Source organism: Trachypithecus francoisi, unplaced genomic scaffold (assembly GCF_009764315.1).
Source record: "Trachypithecus francoisi isolate TF-2019V2 unplaced genomic scaffold, Tfra_2.0 Lachesis_group4, whole genome shotgun sequence".
NCBI lineage: Eukaryota > Metazoa > Chordata > Mammalia > Primates > Cercopithecidae > Trachypithecus > Trachypithecus francoisi.
In genome coordinates this window covers 16,293,887-16,312,252 of record NW_022681469.1, presented here as the reverse complement: position 1 = coordinate 16,312,252, position 18,366 = coordinate 16,293,887, and the positions used below count along the sequence as shown (strand labels likewise).

Below are 18,366 nucleotides of genomic sequence, written 5' to 3'. Positions count from 1 at the left end.
ATGATGATGTTTTCTTATATTTCCTTCTAAAATCTTTATATTTTCCACTTTTCACACTTAGACTCACAATCAAACTGGAATTAATTCTTTGCAGGTGATATGAGGAAGAAGTCAAGTTTTATTTTTCCAAATGATTATTCAATCTACCCAATACTATTTGTTAAGTGGTAATAGTTTCGCCATCACCCTGTAATACCACTTTTGTCATAAGTCAGTCATTACACATGTGTGGCTTTTTTTCTCAGATCTCTATTCTGTTACATTGATCTGTTCTGTCAGTTCTTGCACTGATAATACACTACAGCTTCATCCTCATTCTTAATATCCAGTAGAATAATTTCTCAAGCTTTGTTCCTTTTTATCAAGTGTTCTTGAGCACTCTTGACACTTTTTTTCATATACATTTTAAAATCAGCTTGCCAAATTATTCAAGAAAAAGATAACAACTTCTGGTATTTTTGTTTTTGTTTTTGTTTGTTTCCAACTGACAAGTGCATCACAGAACAAAGGTAAAAATATTAATAGAAATATAAAAATATCTACCACCCAAAAATATAAAATACAAAATATCTGGCATCAATCAAAAATTACAGACCTGCAAAGAAGCATGAAAAAAGGATCCGTAATGAAGAGAAGGATTAATTAATAGGAACCAACTCAGAAATGACAAATTGGCAGACAAAGAAAGTCAAACAGTTATTGTAACTCTGGTCTGTAAGTTCAAAGTTTTGTAGAGATGAGGAAAGGAGTAATGAGGTCCAAACAAAGCTTCTAGAGATAAAAATTACAATGTCTGTTATGAAAAATACACTGGATGAAGTTAACATTACAGGATAAAATATTAATAAACTTGAAGAAATAACATAAACAATTCTTAATGGAATACAGAGAATAAGAGGAGGTCATCAGTAAACTGAGGGACAACTTTAAGTAGCTTAACATGTAATTAGAGTCCCAAAAGCAAATTTTTAAACTTAAATTTCTTTAAAGGATAATTGGCTATTTACACTGAAATAATCCCAACACAGTGCAGGGATTCTAATATATGCAAAAGTAAATCTATAACAAGACTAGAATAAAGACAGGTGAGGAATAAATGAACACATGTATCATTGGAAGGTTTCCATAATCTGAGTGAAGTCATTTGAGGGTAGACTGTGTTAAAGTAGAGATGCATACTGAAAATCATAGAGCAGCTACTCAGATGACAAAACACAGCATTATAGTCAATAAGCCAACACAATACAGAGTTATAAAAATGCTCAAATAATCCATAAAAACAACATAAAAAGAAAAAAGGAATATAGAAGAGATGGGATCGATAGAAAACAAATAGAAGATGATAGATACAAAAGTAACCACATCAACAATCACATCAAATCTAAATAGTCTAAAAGCACAGATTGTACTATTGAATATTATTAAATAATATCAAAAAACAACTATATGCTGCTTATCAGAATACTATGAAGACTCACAATGTAAAAAAAAAATAAAAGTATGGAAAAAGATGTACTATGCCAACACCAATTAAAGGAAAGCTAGAGTAGTTATGTTAACATCAAACAAAATAAATTTCAAGCAGAGAATATCATCTGAGATGATGAAAGTCATATCCTAATGACAAAAGTATTGGTCTGTCAAGAGGTCTTAACAATCAAATACTTTGTACCTGAAAATGTATCTTCAAGATACCAAGGCAAAAGCAGAACTGCCAGGAGAATTAGACAAATCAACAATTACAATCAGAGATTTCAATACCCCTCTTTTAGTAACTGGTTTAATGAGTTGACAAAAACAAAGACGAGTAAGGATACAGAAGATATGAACTACACCAACAACCAACTTGACTTAATTGACATTTACAGAACACTTCATCCAACAGCAGCAGAATACAGGTTCTCTTGGAGTGCGCACTGACTGTGTGCCAGCATGGACTATGTACTCTGGGCCATAAAACAAGCATCCATGCATTAAAAGTATTCAAGTCAAACCAAGTGTGCTTGCTGGTCACAGTGAAACTTCATTAGAAATCAATAAGAGAAAGATTTCTGGAAAAGTCCTAAATATTTCAAAATTAGATAATAGTTTTCTAAATAACTCCTAAGGCAAAGAATAAATCAAAAGATAAAAGATAATTTACAATTATTTTAATAGTATCTTTTGGTCATTTTTTTTTCTTTTTGACCAAATACTGGTGAGAATGAAGATAAATGGATAAATGAGCCTTTTTTTTTTTTTGAGACAGAGTCTCACTCTGTCACTGAGGCTGGAGTGCAGTGGCACGGTGTTGGCTCACTGCAACCTCCGTCTCCTGGGTTCGAGCAATTCTCCTGCCTTAGCCTCCTGAGTAGCTAGGATTACAGGTGCCCACCACCACGCCTGGTTAGTTTTTATATTTTTAGCAGTGATGTGGTTTCATCATGTTAGGCAGGCTGGTCTCGAACTCCTGACCTCAGGTGATCCACCTGCCTCAGCCTCCCAAAGTGCTGAGATTACAGGCGTGAGCCACCGTGCCTGGCCCAGCCCTTTCTTTTTTGGGGGGAGAGTAAATTGTAAAATCCTTTTTGTCTAGTAATTTAGCAACAAACATCAAAAGAGTTAAAATTTTAACAGTCCTTGATTCAGAGTACTTTTTGTTTAATGAATTTATTTTAAGGAAATTGCTATATATGCATAAAATGTTTGAGAATGTTCAAAAGAAAAGAATTATTTTAAACTGAACAAATATAAAAATACATCAAAGTTGGTAGGATGCTGCCAAAGCAGGACTGAGAGGAAAACTGAAGGACAGGGGACAATTTTCTATTCATTCTGAGGCCAGAACTACCCTGATACCAAAATGAGACTAAGAGATTCCGAGAAAGCTACCACTATCTCTCAGGAACACAGATTCAATGATCCTTTTACAATTACAGCCTAGAGAGTCCAACAATATGTAAGAAGGATAGTACAGCATGGTCAAGTAGGGTTTATCTCAGTAATGCAGTGTTGGTCTGACATTTCAAAAAACAGACTATGTCATTTACCTTATCTGTACTAAAAATACGAAAACTATATGCTATCTATAGATAAACATTTGATAAAATTCAACATCCTTTCTTGATGAAAACTGTTATCAAAGTAATAAGAAATTTTCTTCCCCTAAAAAAGGACATTTATGACATCCCATGGTTAAACAGGAGAATATTCTTGCAAGCAAACTGTGATAAGTCAAAGATGCATATTGTAATTCCCAGATCAAATACTAAAAACAGCAAAAAGAGGATAAAATAGTCTTTTTAGCAAATAGTTCTAGAAAAATGGCATAAAATGGAAAAATAATGAATCTCTAGCCTTATCTCACTCCATAAACCAGATGTGGGCAAACTATGGCCTCTGGGCCAAATTTGGTCTCTGTCTGTTTTCATACAGCTCAGAAACTAACAATAATTTTACATTTTTAAATGATTAAAAAAAGCAAAAATTAAAGAAGTAAAAAAGTTAAAAAAAATTGTTACATATAAAAATATAAGATATTCAAATTTCAGTAAACATAAATGAAGTTCTGTTGGATCATGGCCACAGTCATTCATGTATATATTGTCAATGGTTGCTCTTGCACTACCATGGCAGAGTTGAGTAGTCGACACAAATACTGTATGATGCACAAAACTAAAAGATTTATCATCTCACCCTTTACAGGAAAACTGCTGACCCTTCCCATAAACAAAACTTAGTAAGAGACACAAAAAAATCCCAGATAATCGAAAAACTAGAACTTGAAAGCTTCTGGAAGAAAACATAGCAAGTCCTCTTCATGATCATGGGGTAGGCAAAGATTTCTTAAGGACAAAAGAATGTTCTAACCATAAAAAAAGCAAATTGTTCTTTATGCAAATCCCAAAAAGTTCTTCAAAATATATTAAGAAAAAATAAATGTAATCTGAGAAAGGGCTGGATTCATATTATAAAGAATTCCTACACATCAATCATAAAGAAGACAATTCACTAAAAACAAAAAATTGACTAGAGCATTAAAAAAATAAAAGATATATAAGTAGGCAGTTTCTTTTCATGAGACTAATGTGCTTATTTCTCCAGCTTAGGTGGTTGTTTCGCTGATAGCATGTCACTGTCAGCTGCCTCCAGGAATTACCTTTGGTTAAAGGGAATGCTTTGCTCAGGTCTCACCCCATTCCTATGGCAGCTGGCATTTAATGATTGGCTGATATCTCCTTTCCTACACCATTATTTGATGAAATTTAAAATTTAAATTTAAATGTAAAAGTTTTGTTTCTTCTTTAGAAAAACATTTGCTTCTCCCTCACTACCCTGTGCGAAAGTTGAGTTTGAGGCAGGTAAACCTGAAATCAGCAAGAGCTGGAAGCACCCAGTCTTCCTAGTCAGGGTCCTTAGAGCTTCATCATAGTGACTACACACTGGCCACTTGAGGGCACTGTGGATCCACTGAGTGGGCCACTGATAGCGCTGTCTGGGAGAGAGAGGGTTAAGGGAGACAGTCTTGATTTTGTCTCTGTATCAGGAATATCACTAGATGAACCAGAGGTAGTGCTGGCACAGGAAGAGTTAATCATAGCCTTATCAGATCAACCGATATGCATGTGTATTTGTCATGACAGGAAGCCATGAACTGCAGCCTTATGTGACCTCTCTAGGTGCCTAAGTTTGACAGGGAGTGTGGGGAGGGTTTCAACAGGGCAGCCTGGATAACCCAAGCCAGGCAGATACAAAGGAGCATCTGCCCCAGATGAAAATCTCAGAAGCTGTGGGGAGGGATAGCTGCCCGGAAGCCCGCCTCCCACCCCTTGCTCAGCACAGCTAGCTTCCCCCGCCCTGCAGGAAGCTGGACAGGATGGGGGAAAGCCTGAGTTAGCCAAGCTAGTCCTGGAGTACAGGGTGCCTATGGGAGCCTACAGGATGATGACATCAGAACAGTGATATCACAGTAAAAAGTTCCAAAAACGGTGAGGAGGAGTAAAAGCCCTGCTTTCTCACCCCAGGAAACCAGCACCCTGAGAAGGGAGATGCTTAGTCCTGACCTGCCTGACTCTGCCTGGAACACCAGGCTCCTCTGCCATGTCATGCTTTGTCTCCTGGGAGCAGGTGAGTCCTGAATACAGGTGGGACATCCCTGCGTCCATAGCATTCAATTGTTGCTGAAGTATCAAACTCTCCCGAGCTGAGTCTTCAGCTTCTGTCTCCTTCCTTCACAGGTTCAGTGGCTGCTGGAGTCATCCAGGCCCCAAGGCATCTGATCAAAGTAAAGAGGGAAACAGCCACTCTGCAATGCTATCCTATCCCTGAACACGACACTGTCTACTGGTACCAGCAGGGTCCAGGTCAGGGCCTTCAGTTCCTCATTTCGTTTTATGAAAAGATGCAGAGAGATAAAGGAAGCATCTCTGATCGATTCTCAGCTCAACAGTTCAGTGACTATCATTCTGAACTGAACATGAGCTCCTTGGAGCTGGAGGACTCAGCCCTGTACCTCTGTGCCAGCAGCTTAGGCACAGCCCTGCAGAATTACTGGCTTTCTGTACCCAAACCCTCCTGTCTCAGTTGGGGCTGTAACAGGGAGAAGGAGGTGGGGGCTGCCACACAGCTTTAGCCAAGCCCCAGAGATGCTTCTAGTTCTTTTCTAACATTTTCCCCTGGCCTGCTGAGCTCAGTGAGAGCTCCTGCACTTGTGGGTTCCAGACCCACTGGAAGTTCTCACATCTTAGCCAGTACTTTTTAATTCCTAGCAAGTGGTGGGAGCTCCTACTCTATGCCAACACATGGGCATGTGTTTTAGTGTGTTTTCTGTTGCCATACAGAATACCTGAGACTGGGTATTTTATAAATAAATGAAATTTGCTTCTTACAGCTCTGGAGGCTGGGAAGTCCAGGGTCAAGGATCCACATCTGGTGAGGACCTTCTTGCTGGTGAGGACTCTGCAGAGTCCCCAGGTGGCACAGGGCATCACATATGAGGGGGTCATGAAAGATGGTCAAACTGGCTTTTATAACAGACCCACTCTCATGATAACCTACCCATTCCCTCTATAACCCATTAATCCATGAATGGATTAACCTTCACGAGGGCACAGTCCTTAAGACCTAGTCACCTCCCAAAGGTCCTACTTCCCAATGCTTCTGCATCACCTTGTAGTGATGTGTCCTGCATCACAAGGAAACATCACCTTGTAGTGACGTGTCCCCTTGCCCAGCTACTTTTTTTTTAATTTTTATTTTTTGTAGAGATGAGGCCTTGTCATGTTGTCCAGATTAGTCTCAAACTCCTCAAATGATCCTCCTGACTTTATGTGTTTTAATGCAAAGATAGATGTTAGTATATCCACTTTAAAAATGAAGAAGATTTCACTGTACTATTTTATAGATAGAGAGCTGTGCCTCATGAACTTCTCCAGTATTTCATATTTCTAAGGATCAAAGCCAGGATCCAAACCTACGACTCCACGCCTCCAAAATAAAACTTCTAAAATTCTATAGTGTTTCCTGGGCCTTGGTCAAGGAGCTACAGCAAAGCACTATTCTTCCATCTCAAGAATAGCCAAGGAGTAGAAGAGGGTCACATATTATGGAATGTGGCTACTATGGCTTATGGCCTGCCAACCTCCAGGACATATAACTTCTGGCCAGAGAATATGTGTCCTGTCTTAGTTCCATATAGAATGGGGCCACAATATATCCTAATATAGACGTATAGTGACAAGGGGCATTTCTAATACATCAGAGGGTTCAGTCAAGGAAACAGAATCCTCTAGGAATTCCAAGGAGAATAGGAGTTAATACAGGGAATTAGTGGTTATAAACCACTGGAAGGCTGAGAAGTGGGAGGTTCTCACAAGGCTGAAGCTTGCCCTGAGGTCCACCACTAGTGATCAGAAAGGCTGAAGTTGCTACTTTTGCCCAGGTCAGGGACTACTGGAAATAGCTGAGAGTCACAGTGGTCTTGCAGTGACCAAGTGGGTGATTCACAAGAAAGTATCCAGAGGTCGTTGCAAATCCACCTGTCTGTTGCTGTCAGATAAAAGTCTATTCTGCTTCCAACTTTTCCACAAGTATAGCTTTTTGGGGGAAGCAAAACTGTTTTCAGAAACTTACTCTCAGGAGAATCTGGGACATGTATTTTCAAGTCTTCTAGCTCTTGCAATGAGAGAGAGAGATTGTTGGAGGACATTTAAGGGTACTCAGTGCCAATAGACAAGCATCAGCACACCCAGCTATGCAGCAGAGAAATGGAAAGCAGGAGAATAAATTTTATATTTTCTGTCAACTTGTCCATGAAAATTTATTACATGTATATATATAGTTTTGCTGTTGTCGTTTAGTTGTTGTTCACTTGTCAATTTATTCAGTAGATATTCCTGGAACACCTATTATGTTAAAAATTTCCTTGGAATACAGAAAATGAGATGTAATTTTTCAAATTACACATTTTGTCTTTAAGAAGTCTAAAGTCTGGCAAGATAATATATTCCTAATTATTCATACATGCATTTACAATGTATGAGAGTCATTTGAATCAGTCAGTTTTCTGGCACGGAACAGATGACACATTCAAAAAGGCTGAAGGGAAAACAATTTAATCAAAGGACTGTGTTCAGAGGGATAAACAGACTTAGGGACACAAGGTGTGTTTGAGGGACCAGGGGTTTCCAGCACACTGAGAAGCCAGTACAACTCCTGGGCCTATGGAGAAAGGGGTGGGAGGGAAATGCTATGTTCCTGGAGGTGCATGCAAGTAATGAGAAAAGTTTCCCAAAGGGAGGAACTCAGGACCAGAAGCTAGGAAGGGGAAGCCCAGATATGCTGAACTCTCTCTTCACTACTCTTCAGTGTCCAGCTGGTGTCTGCCACTGGAAAGCCCAGCCGAAACCTTGGATAGCACCCTTTGCTGAAATCAGTCTTCAGGGGCACAGCCCAGGGCAGTACAGGGCAAGGAGGCGAGAGTGGGTTGCGGGGAGCGTTGGGTGCACATGTAAAACGACCAGCACAGCAGCTACCAAGTGTATGATGTGCTATTTGCAGATGCATATGCCAGTATACAGTGGACAGAGACCAACTTAATTCTACCTCTTTTATGTGAACTTATAGAAAATTCCCTTGTTGATTGCTAATAACAAGCAATATTGTTAATCCCATTTTCTCTGGGCCATATACGAAGTACATTATTTCAATTAATTTCTTAAGAACTTCATAAGGGAGAACAATTCACTCCCATATTACAGGTAAAAACCTGTTAGAGAATTTAGATAATTTTCTAAAGGAGGTACAGCTAACAAATATTGAACTTGGACTCACACCTAGGCCATACTAACTTTCAACCTATGCTTGAAGTTACTCCACCCTATACATTTGGGTAGAGGAAGATACCTTCAACATTGGAAACACTGACCCAAATGCCCCTTTTAGAAACAATGCATTTGACACAAATCATTTGAATAACATCTTTCACGTGGGAGGCTACATGCTAAAGAGGAAGGTCCTTGGAGATGAGGAGACCTCAGTGGTTCATATTCTGACTCCTTGGGTCAGTGACTTGAAAAACATTTGGCTAAGTTTTGTCACTTGTAAACTGAGGCCAGTAATATATGTCTTACAGAAATTTTATACTTGTAAATAAGACAGAGTCTAATACATAGTATAGGCTCAATAAATCTTAGGTCCTTGTGAATTTTCTGACAAATCTCTAGTTGAGCAGTTATTTACTTTGTGCAATCTGGTAACAAAGGCAGACATTAATTACTTTTGTCTGATTCACCTATGATTCAGACACAAAGTCATCTAAAATGCCGATATAGTAGTCTGATCATTCATTGGTAAAAGTAACATAAACAGTTGTGCCTTAAGAGAAAGTGAAAAATGTTGCATCTTACAGCATTTCCTGCTTGATACTGAGTCTAATATGCAAGGTGTGATGCTCCCAGAAAGTTGTGAATTCAGAGCAGTCCTGATGGATTCCATATCCTGTTGCTCCAGCACAAATTCAATATTGTACCTTTATCCTGGTTTCCTCTCTCCCTATTTCATTCTCCCATCTCTCTTATTCCTAATTCCTGAGATCCTTTCCAAAGCAAACTACTTTCACCAAAGCCCACGTCTCAAACTTTGCCTTCGGGGTCAGCTTAAAACTTTGACAGTGATAGAATGGGATGACCCTCTAAGACACTTCTCTTTGAAAAAGGCCATGGTTTTCTTTTAGTTATACTGCCATGCATTCATTCACAAGTCTTATAATGATATGCGAACTATCTCTTCCAAGTTCATTTTGACTCATTCTGAGTTTCCATCAGACTCACATGGGTCTCTGTTCAGTTAAGGCTCTGAGCTTATTTGTAACTGAATAGACTAAGTTTATGTTTCACAGCTTCAGGGTCTGCCTGGACTCAGAGAACCATTCATTTCTTTCTTCAGTCATTCAACAAAAATTTAACAAGCATATGTGCAGAGTAGATCCAAGTTTTGTGGAGCATGAGGCTTATAAAATTTTAGGGATCACTTTGAAAAAGAGAATACAAAATGACAATATCTTGAAAAAATTCTGTGCAAGGCCAGGCACCGTGGCTCATGCCTGTAATCCCAGCATTTTGGGAGGCCGAGGCAGGTGGATGATTTGAAGTCAGGCATTCAAAATCAGCCTGGCCAACATGGTAAAACCCTGTCTCTACTAAAAATACAAAAATTAGCCAGGCATGGTGGTGGGCACCTATAATCCCAGCTACTTGGGAGACTGAGGCAGGAGAACCACTTGAGCCCAGGAAGCGGAGGTTGCAGTGAGCAGAGATCACACCATTGTACTCCAGCCTGGGTAACAGAGTGAGAATCTGTCTCAAATTAAAACAAATAAATAAATTCTGTGCAAGTGAGAAGGCCTAAAGTTATTCTTCATTGACTTCATGGCAAATCCACTTCTAGCTAGTTACCGTGTGTAGGCACCATGTAAATGCTTGAGAAACATTAGCACAGAAAACAGACAAAGCTGCAAAATAAGGTGTATGTTTTCAACAAAAGAAAATTTGTAAATCAATAATGATCAAGAAATAAAAATGTAAATACAAGGAAAATACTCCTGGTAGATGTTTATCTCCCCAGAGAAGTCAGAGTATTGTTGAGAATTCTATTGGTGGATCACACCTTATTTATTGATGGGTCACACCTTATTTTGAGAACAATTCTCAGAGCTCTTGGATTCCATGTGTCCTACCCTAAAGAATCTGAGCCCTGAGATGGAAAACTCTCCTTTCCTGTCCTGACTCGACCATGGGCAATGATCTCTCTTTCTGTGTGCCTTTTGGTATCCCAGGACCAGGGGAGTTCTGGGCATAGATGAGAAAGCTCTTCCTGGGATTGCCAGGCCCCAGCCACAGCCTCTCCAGGGGGGTGTTCGTGGGTCTCCTCCCTGTCTCCACTTCAGATTCTGTATCCATTCTCACTGGAGCATGAGTGTAGGAATTACCCACCCAGGTTACATCAAGATGTGCAGTCACAAAAAGGGAGCCTCACACTGAGATGTGACCTGTATCTGAAATAACAATAGTACCACTATGGACTAGATGTAAATTTTGCACCACAGCACATTTATGGTTCAATCAATATCCTCCCATTTGTGGGAATAAGAGCTTCTGAATGGACACAGGGCATTTCCCTGTTACCCTAAAGGCACCAGACTAGTGTACTTCTGGGCAAATATCTCATATACATCCTTAATGAGCTTCCTCTTATTTTTACACAAAAGAAAAAAAGGAGGGTGGGTTTTCCCCACATAGTCCATCAACTCACAAGCCAATCTCCTGCAGAAATACCCTCACAGATAGACCGAGAAATGCTGCTGTACCAGCTACCTAGGTATGCCGTAGCCTGGTCAGGTGGACACATAAAATTAACCATCACAAAACTCATGAGAACATAGAGGTCTGAGTTCTGATGATGACATTCCTATTAGGTGATGGAGACTCAGGTGGCCTCCCCTAAAACAAAGAGAGAAGTCATATCTGCCTTAGTCATACATATGTCTATATGTACATACATGTATGTATTCTATTGGTTCTGTTTCTCTCTGAGGAGGAGGTGACCTAGATTATTCCTTTTCTGGGTAAAGGATGGAAGCAGTGTGGATCATCACTTCGTGTGTTCTGATAGCCATGTGTCACTATGTACTATTTCTTTGTGTCTTCACATCTCTTCCTGTTGTATTTTAAAGCATTTTCATAGTATGTGGTGTTGCCTAGTAAAGCATTCTCATAGCAAAAAATAAGTACATATGTATACATATGCATATATATATATTCTATTGGTTCTGTTTCTCTGGAGAAACTATATATATACACCCACACACACACTCTATATGTGTACAGAGAGACAGAGAGAGAAAGAGAGAAGAGGAGAGGAGAGGAGGAGAGAGGAGAGGAGAAGAGAAGAGAAGAGGAGAGGAGAGAAGAGAAGAGAAGAAGAGAAGAGAAGAGAAGAGAAGAGAAGAGAGAAGAGAAGAATCTGTTAGGGAAATTGGCTCACATGATTATGAAGGTTGAAAAGTTCCCCAGTATGCCAGCCATCTGCAAGCTGAAGATGAAGCAATGCCAGTAGCATGACTCAATCCAAGTTTGAAGGCCTCAGAACCAGAGAAGCCAATGTTGTGTCTCTCAGCCCGAGACCAAAAACCTGACAACCCAGGGAATTGCTGGTGCAAATCCCGGAGTCCAAAGGTAGGCGAATCTGGAGTTCTGATATCCAAGGGCAGTGGAAGACACATGTCTCATCTCTGAGAGACAATGCAAATTCACCCTTCCTGTATCTTTTTGTTTTGTCCAGGCCCCCAGCTGACTGGATATTGCCCACGCACATTGAGAGTGGATCTTCCCCACACAGTTCATCAATTTACAAGCGAATCTCCTCCAGAAATACCCTGGCGGACATACCAAGAAACACTGCTGTACCAGTATCCAGGTATGCCTTCATCTGGTCAGATTAACACCTAAAATTAACCATCACACTACCAGCGGGAACACACAGAGGTCTGAGCTCTGATGAGGCTCCTGTGAGGTGAACTAATGTGACAGAGCATAAAACAATATACAAATTATATGGACCCTAACTGTAAGACTTTTTGACCTTCCCAGATATCAGGTGGCCCTTTTAACAGAGGCCATTACTGTAGGCTGACATCCAGTTATCCAGAGTTTGAGAAAAGATAAAATCTAGTAAAAGGAACTTAGAGGCAAATTTGAGGAGATGAGTTCTAAAGGACACCAGACTGCCATGAGAATGTCCCTTAGACTACACAAATATTAGAAACAATTAAAACAGCATAAAAATGAAGAATTGTATCCTAATGGGAACAAAATATGCAGAGAGGAATGCATTTTCTTTCTAAAATCCTGCAAAGAGCATATGCACTTATGTCTTTAAAAATAGTCTACAAATTATTCCCGTTCTGAGCTATTAATTGTATATATGTCCTATAAAATATTGCTGTACATATCATAAATTACATATATTCACTATATATATATACACACACTTGATTTATTTTTGTGGAGAATAGAAGGGGTGTGGCAGGTTAACTTTGCAGCTCAACTATTTGTCAGGGGCACTGATGTCATCGAGTCACTGAGAACCTAAGTTCTATTTCCTCAAGCAGGGCTGGGAGACACGAGATCCTGGCCTGGACCTGAAATGGGCACAAGGTTCTTCTTCTATGTGGCCCTTTGTCTCCTGTGGACAGGTGAGGGCAGGTCACAGGTGGGCTTCCTTCCCTGGAATTCCCAAGGCCTCAATAAAAGCCTTTTTCTTGGGATTACAGCATCAGGGTCTATTGTTTTCTATTACAGGACACATGGATGCTGGAATCACCCAGAGCCCAAGACACAAGATCACAGAGACAGGAACACCAGTGACTCTGAGATGTCACCAGACTGAGAACCACCGCTATATGTACTGGTATCGACAAGACCTGGGGCATGGGCTGAGGCTGATTCATTACTCATATGGTGTTGAAGACACTGACAAAGTAGAAGTCTCAGATGGCTACAGTGTCTCTAGATCAAAGACAGAGGATTTCCTCCTCACTCTGGAGTCCGCTACCCACTCCCAGACATCTGTGTACTTGTGTGCCAGCAGTGAATCCACAGTGCTGCACGGCTGCCTCCTCTCTGCACGTAAAGGGCAGTTAGAAAGACTGAGGTTGCTCTGTGTCTGTCCCCACCATGGGCTGTCCAGGCCTCCACAGGAGTCAGAGAGCCCTGGCCAGCCTGGAGGCCATAGAGCAGGGGCCTTAGGACCCTCAGTGCTGACGTCCATTCCTACCCCAGTCTCAAACCAACTGGAGGTCACCCCAACACCCTTAGCTTGCCTAGTCTCTCTTCTGCAGCTCTTTTTTTTTTTCTGCTTTTAGAAAGGAAAAGGCATCACTAGTTGAGATTAGTGATAATTCTCTTAACCCCAAAGCCTGGATTTCTTCTCTCACCTGTGGGCTTCAGTGACTTCTTCATCTGCCCCTTTCCCCATCCTCCACTATCCCTTCCACTCATAGTCACGAACCTTCACTCCTGACCTCTGTTCCTGGCTGCCTTTCCTCTATGGGGCAATAGCCTCATGGGGCCCTCTATCATTTGCCCTTCACCTACATCTCCATCATCATTTTGCACAAGTCTCCCCTGGTTCTCTCTGCTCCAGTCACACTCCTCTATGTTCAGTTATTTCCTCATATGTGTTATGTTGTTTTGATGTGTTTTTACAGATTACTTTTTTTGCACTGAGCATATGCTCCTCCCTCTTATCCCCAAGTCTCTACTTAATTTCTTACATGAGAGTATATTTCAGGTACATTTACTCTTAACTATAAGCAGAAAAACTTAAATTTTACTAGAAGAAATTAAGGAAAATATTTTTATCCTTTGAGGGAAGAATTTTTTAGTGGAAATACAAAAGAACACAAGCCATAAAAAATAATACCGGCTGGGCGTGGTGGCTCATGCCTTTAATCCCAGCACTTCGGGAGGCCAAGGCAGTGTATCACTTGAGCCCAAGCGTTCAAAGCCAGCTTGGGCAACATGGCAAAACCTCATCTCTACTAAAAACACAAAAATTAGCCTGGCGAGTGGGCGGGCACCTGTACTCCCAGCTACTCTGGAAGGTGAGGCATGAGAATCACTTGAACCTGGGAGGTGGAGGTGGCAATGAGCCGAGATGGCAGCACAGCACTCCAGCCTGGGCAACAGAGTGAAACTCCATCTCAAAACGACAACAACAACAAAAATAAAAACCTGACATTAGCTGTATTAATCATGTATCAAAACACATGATAAAAAACGAAAAGTCAAGCCACAGCCTGGAAAAGACATGAGGAATGCGTGCAAATGAAGAACAATCAGCATGACAAAGACTGTTCATGCTCACAAAAGTGCCTTGGCTCCCCTTTGGTTCCAGGCTTCAGTTGTAGTTAAACAGCTGGGAACATATGAAGAGATTCTGAATAACTGGATGTGTGCAGAACTGATGTGGGCAATCCCAAGGCTGGCCCTTAATAATAACTTGCGGCGGCCACGCACAGTGGCTCATGCCTGTAATCCCAGCACTTTGGGAGGCCGAGATGGGTGGATCACAAGGTCAGGAGATCGAGAACATCCTGGCCAACATGGTGAAATCCCATCTCTACTAAAAATACAAAAATTAGCTGGATGTGGTGGCGGGCGCCTGTAGTCCCAGTTACTCAGGAGGCTGAGGCAGGAGATTGAACCCTGGAGGTGGAGATTGCAGTGAGCCAAGATCGTGCCACTGCACTCCAGCCTGGTGACAGTGTGAGATTCTGTCTCAAAAAAAAAAAAAAAAAAAGAAAGAAAGAAAGAAAAGAAGAGAAGAAAGAAATAACTTGTGGCACTGTGAAGGGAGTCCTCAAGTAGACACAGAAATTAGCTGCAAAGACTCATGGGATATAGCATACAGTTGCACTTACAGTTGAGATTTATTACAGCATCATAGTAAATATTCAGCAGTGGATCATATGAAGAAAACACACAGAAGGAATCTAGAGGAGTTCACACATTGGCTTCCTTATACTCTCTTCCTCCCGGGAGGGGTCACACAGATCTCACTTCTCCCAGCAACAAAAATGCATTAACACGTGTGTAATGTTTCTGCCTGTGGAGCTCATCAGGGACTCAACACCCCAGAGGCTTTAGTGGAGGTTGGTCATGGAGGCACTCACTGCCTAGTATGAACCCAAAATCCACAGCCCAGAAGGAAATCTGGTGTTCAGCACAATACTGTTTGCGATATCAGTCTAGGCACAATGAGCTACTCCTCTCAGTTAGGAGAAACTTCATGTCAGTGCAGGGCACTGCTCACCAGACAGCTTCCCAGATGTCAGCCAAATGCCAGTCTTGCAAACAGAACTTTCTAAGCACCGCAGTCTCAAGCCTGCTGTTGACTGTTTTCTATACAGATACCCTTCAACTCTTTTGCCATGCCTTAATAAACTTGGGAGCTACGCAATACAGATTGACTAACGATAATATGGAAGCAGCCTGGCTCACTGGGTCATAATTTGGTGAAGAACCATGGAAGAAAGCCACTTATGCCCTGCTGGGCTTTGTGGACATGGGAAGTAAGACTTCATAGAACTAAGCCAATGAAATTTTAAGATTTATTTTTATTTTGTTTTCTGTAGCATAGCTTTTCTTATCTAATAGAGTTAGTATCTAAAATGAGTAAAGCATTCTTATAACTTACTAAGAAAAAGACAACCCAATAAAATGGCAATACTTAGTCTAAATAGGCATTTCACAGAAAAGTAAACATAAATTACTACTAACATAAAAATAGGTTATTGGGCCAGGTGCACTGGTTCATTCCTGTAATCCCAGCACTTTGGGAGGCCGAGGTGGACAGATCACTTGAGGTCAGGGGTTCGAGACAAGCCTGGCCAACATGGCGAGACCTCGTCTCTATAAAAAATACAAAAAATTAGTCAGGCATGGTGGGATGTGCCTGTGGTCCCAGCAGCTACTCGGGGGGGGGCTGAGGCACAAGAATTGCTTGAACCTAGGAGGCGGAGGTTGCGGTGAGCCAAGATCACCCCCTGCACTCCAGACAGGGTGACAGAGCAAGACTCCATCTTAAAAAAAAAAAAAAAATAGGTTCTTAACCTCACTTAGAATCAGAGTATTCCAATCTGAAACAGTAAATTATGAATGCAAACTTACCAGACTGGAAAGTTTTCAAAGAAATTATAGTCCCAAATATGAGAAAAGATATGGACTAGTGGAACTGTATTATACTACAGAAGAAAATTATAACTGATATGGTTTGGTTCTATGTCACCACCCTCATCTCAAATTGTAATCTCCTTGTGTCAACCGAGGGACCTGGTGGGATGTGCTTGGATCGTGGGGGCGGTTTCCCCCATGCTGTTCTCGTAATAGTGAGTGAATTCTCACAGGGCCTGATGGTTTATAAATGACAGCTTTCTGTTCTTTTTCTCTGTCCTGCTGCTATGTGAGACGTGCCTTGCTTTCCTTCTCCTTCTGCCATGATTTTAAGTTTCTTGAGGCCTTCTCAGCCATGTGAACTGTGAGTCAAATAGATCTCTTTCCTTTATAAATTAAATTACCCAGTCCTTGGTATTTCTTCATAGCAGTGTGAAAACAGACTAATACAATAACTATATCAGAAAACCCTTTCTGAGATATATTCTGACAAGCAACATTTTGAAATAAATTAGCAATGTACTTGACCCTCTGTATTAGCTGATGTGGAACCCAAGGATACGAAAGGCTGACTGTGAGGAAGGCGGGCACCCTCGGATTAGGGTATCAGCAGGGCTTCCTGGAACCAATGCCCTCAGGATACTAAGAGATGACTGTATGTTTAAATTACTTGAGTTCCTTTCATTGTCTTTAGGGTCCCTCATGGAGAATTGAGTTGTCAATATTTATTTTAGCCATTTTGAAGGTTTTAATCAACATTTAAAAATTAACATTTAAAAACTGTGGTTATAAATATATGTACAACCATATATGTATAATATATAGTATATACATTACATATAGTAGATATATTATATCATATATGTATTATATATAATATACATTATATCATATATGTATATATATAGTATATACATGACTAGTTTTATATATATATAAAATATATAATACCAGTTTTTAAACATTAATTTTAAAATGTTTTATATGTGCATAAAACTGTAATTTTTTACTTTAACAATTTTAAAACGTACAATTAAGTGGAATTACTTACATTCACAATGTTGTAGAACCATCACTGCTGTTTCCAAATGTTTTTCATGATCTCAAAGAGAAACCACACCCATTAAGCAATAATTCCACATCTCCCCTGCTTCTCAGCCTCTGGTAACCCCTAATCTACTCTTTGTTTATATGAATTTACCAACTCTAAATAGTTAATTTATGGGAAATCATAAAATATATTTCCCTTTGTGTCTGTCTTTTCACTTAGCCTAATGCTTTCAAGATTCATCCATATTGTAGCATGTGTCAGAATTTTACTCCTTTACATAGCCGAATAATACTTCATTGTGTGTATAGACCACATTTTGTTTATTTTATCATCAGTTGATGGACACGTGGGTTGTTTCCACCTTTTGACTATTATAAATAATCTTGCAGTAAACACTGGCCCACAAGTATCTGTCTGATTTCCTACTTTCAATTATTCTGGGTGTATACCTAGGGGCGGAATTGCTGAGTCACATGGGAATTCTATATTTGACATTTTGAGCAACTGCCCAACAGTGTTTTGCAGCAGCCTCAGCATTTTGTATTCCCACAACAATATAAAAGCCTTCGAGTTTCTTCACAGCCTTGCCAACACTTAATTTCTGTTTTGTTCTGCTTTTTAAAAATTATTTTAGCCATCCCGGTAAATGCAAAGTGATACCTCATTGCGATTTTGATTTACATGTTCCTAATGACTAATGATGTTAAGCATCTTTTTTTGAACTTTTACTTTAAATTTTAAAATTTTATTATGTATACTTCAGGTACATAACATGATATTATGAGATACATACTTATAGGAAAATGGTTACTATAGTGAAACAAATTCTTATAGCCATCATCTCACATAGTTACTATTTACTCCCCGTGGCAATGGCAGATATAATTTACTTATTTAGAAAAAAATTCTGAATATGTTATTATTAACTATAGTTTTCATGTGGTACATTAGATCTTTAAAATTCTTCGTCCTGCCTATCTGCTATCTTATATCATTTGGCCTAAATATTCCCATTTCCTATTCCCTCCCCCTGCCATCCTCTCAGTAACCACTATTTCATTCTCTGTATATTTGAGTGCTTGTAAATTTCACATATAAATAATA

General features: G+C 40.0%; 1 protein-coding gene, 1 pseudogene and 2 gene segments (V, D, J or C); 3 read left to right on the top strand and 1 right to left on the bottom strand.

Moving 5' to 3' along the window:
• The window catches only part of LOC117072417, a 293,342-nt gene that overhangs the window by 79,885 nt on the left and 195,091 nt on the right, over positions 1–18,366 (top strand). Inside the window, 1 exon segment of the C gene segment in view lies at positions 5,830–5,834. Coding sequence covers positions 5,830–5,834 — 5 coding nt within the window.
• The window catches only part of LOC117072418, a 372,247-nt gene that overhangs the window by 168,273 nt on the left and 185,608 nt on the right, over positions 1–18,366 (top strand).
• Positions 1–18,366, top strand: part of LOC117072419 (M1-specific T cell receptor beta chain-like) — a 339,687-nt gene that overhangs the window by 141,440 nt on the left and 179,881 nt on the right. The gene's annotated exons all lie outside the window — the stretch shown is intronic.
• LOC117072434 overlaps positions 1–18,366 on the bottom strand; it is a 55,544-nt pseudogene that overhangs the window by 7,614 nt on the left and 29,564 nt on the right. The window lies entirely within an intron of this gene.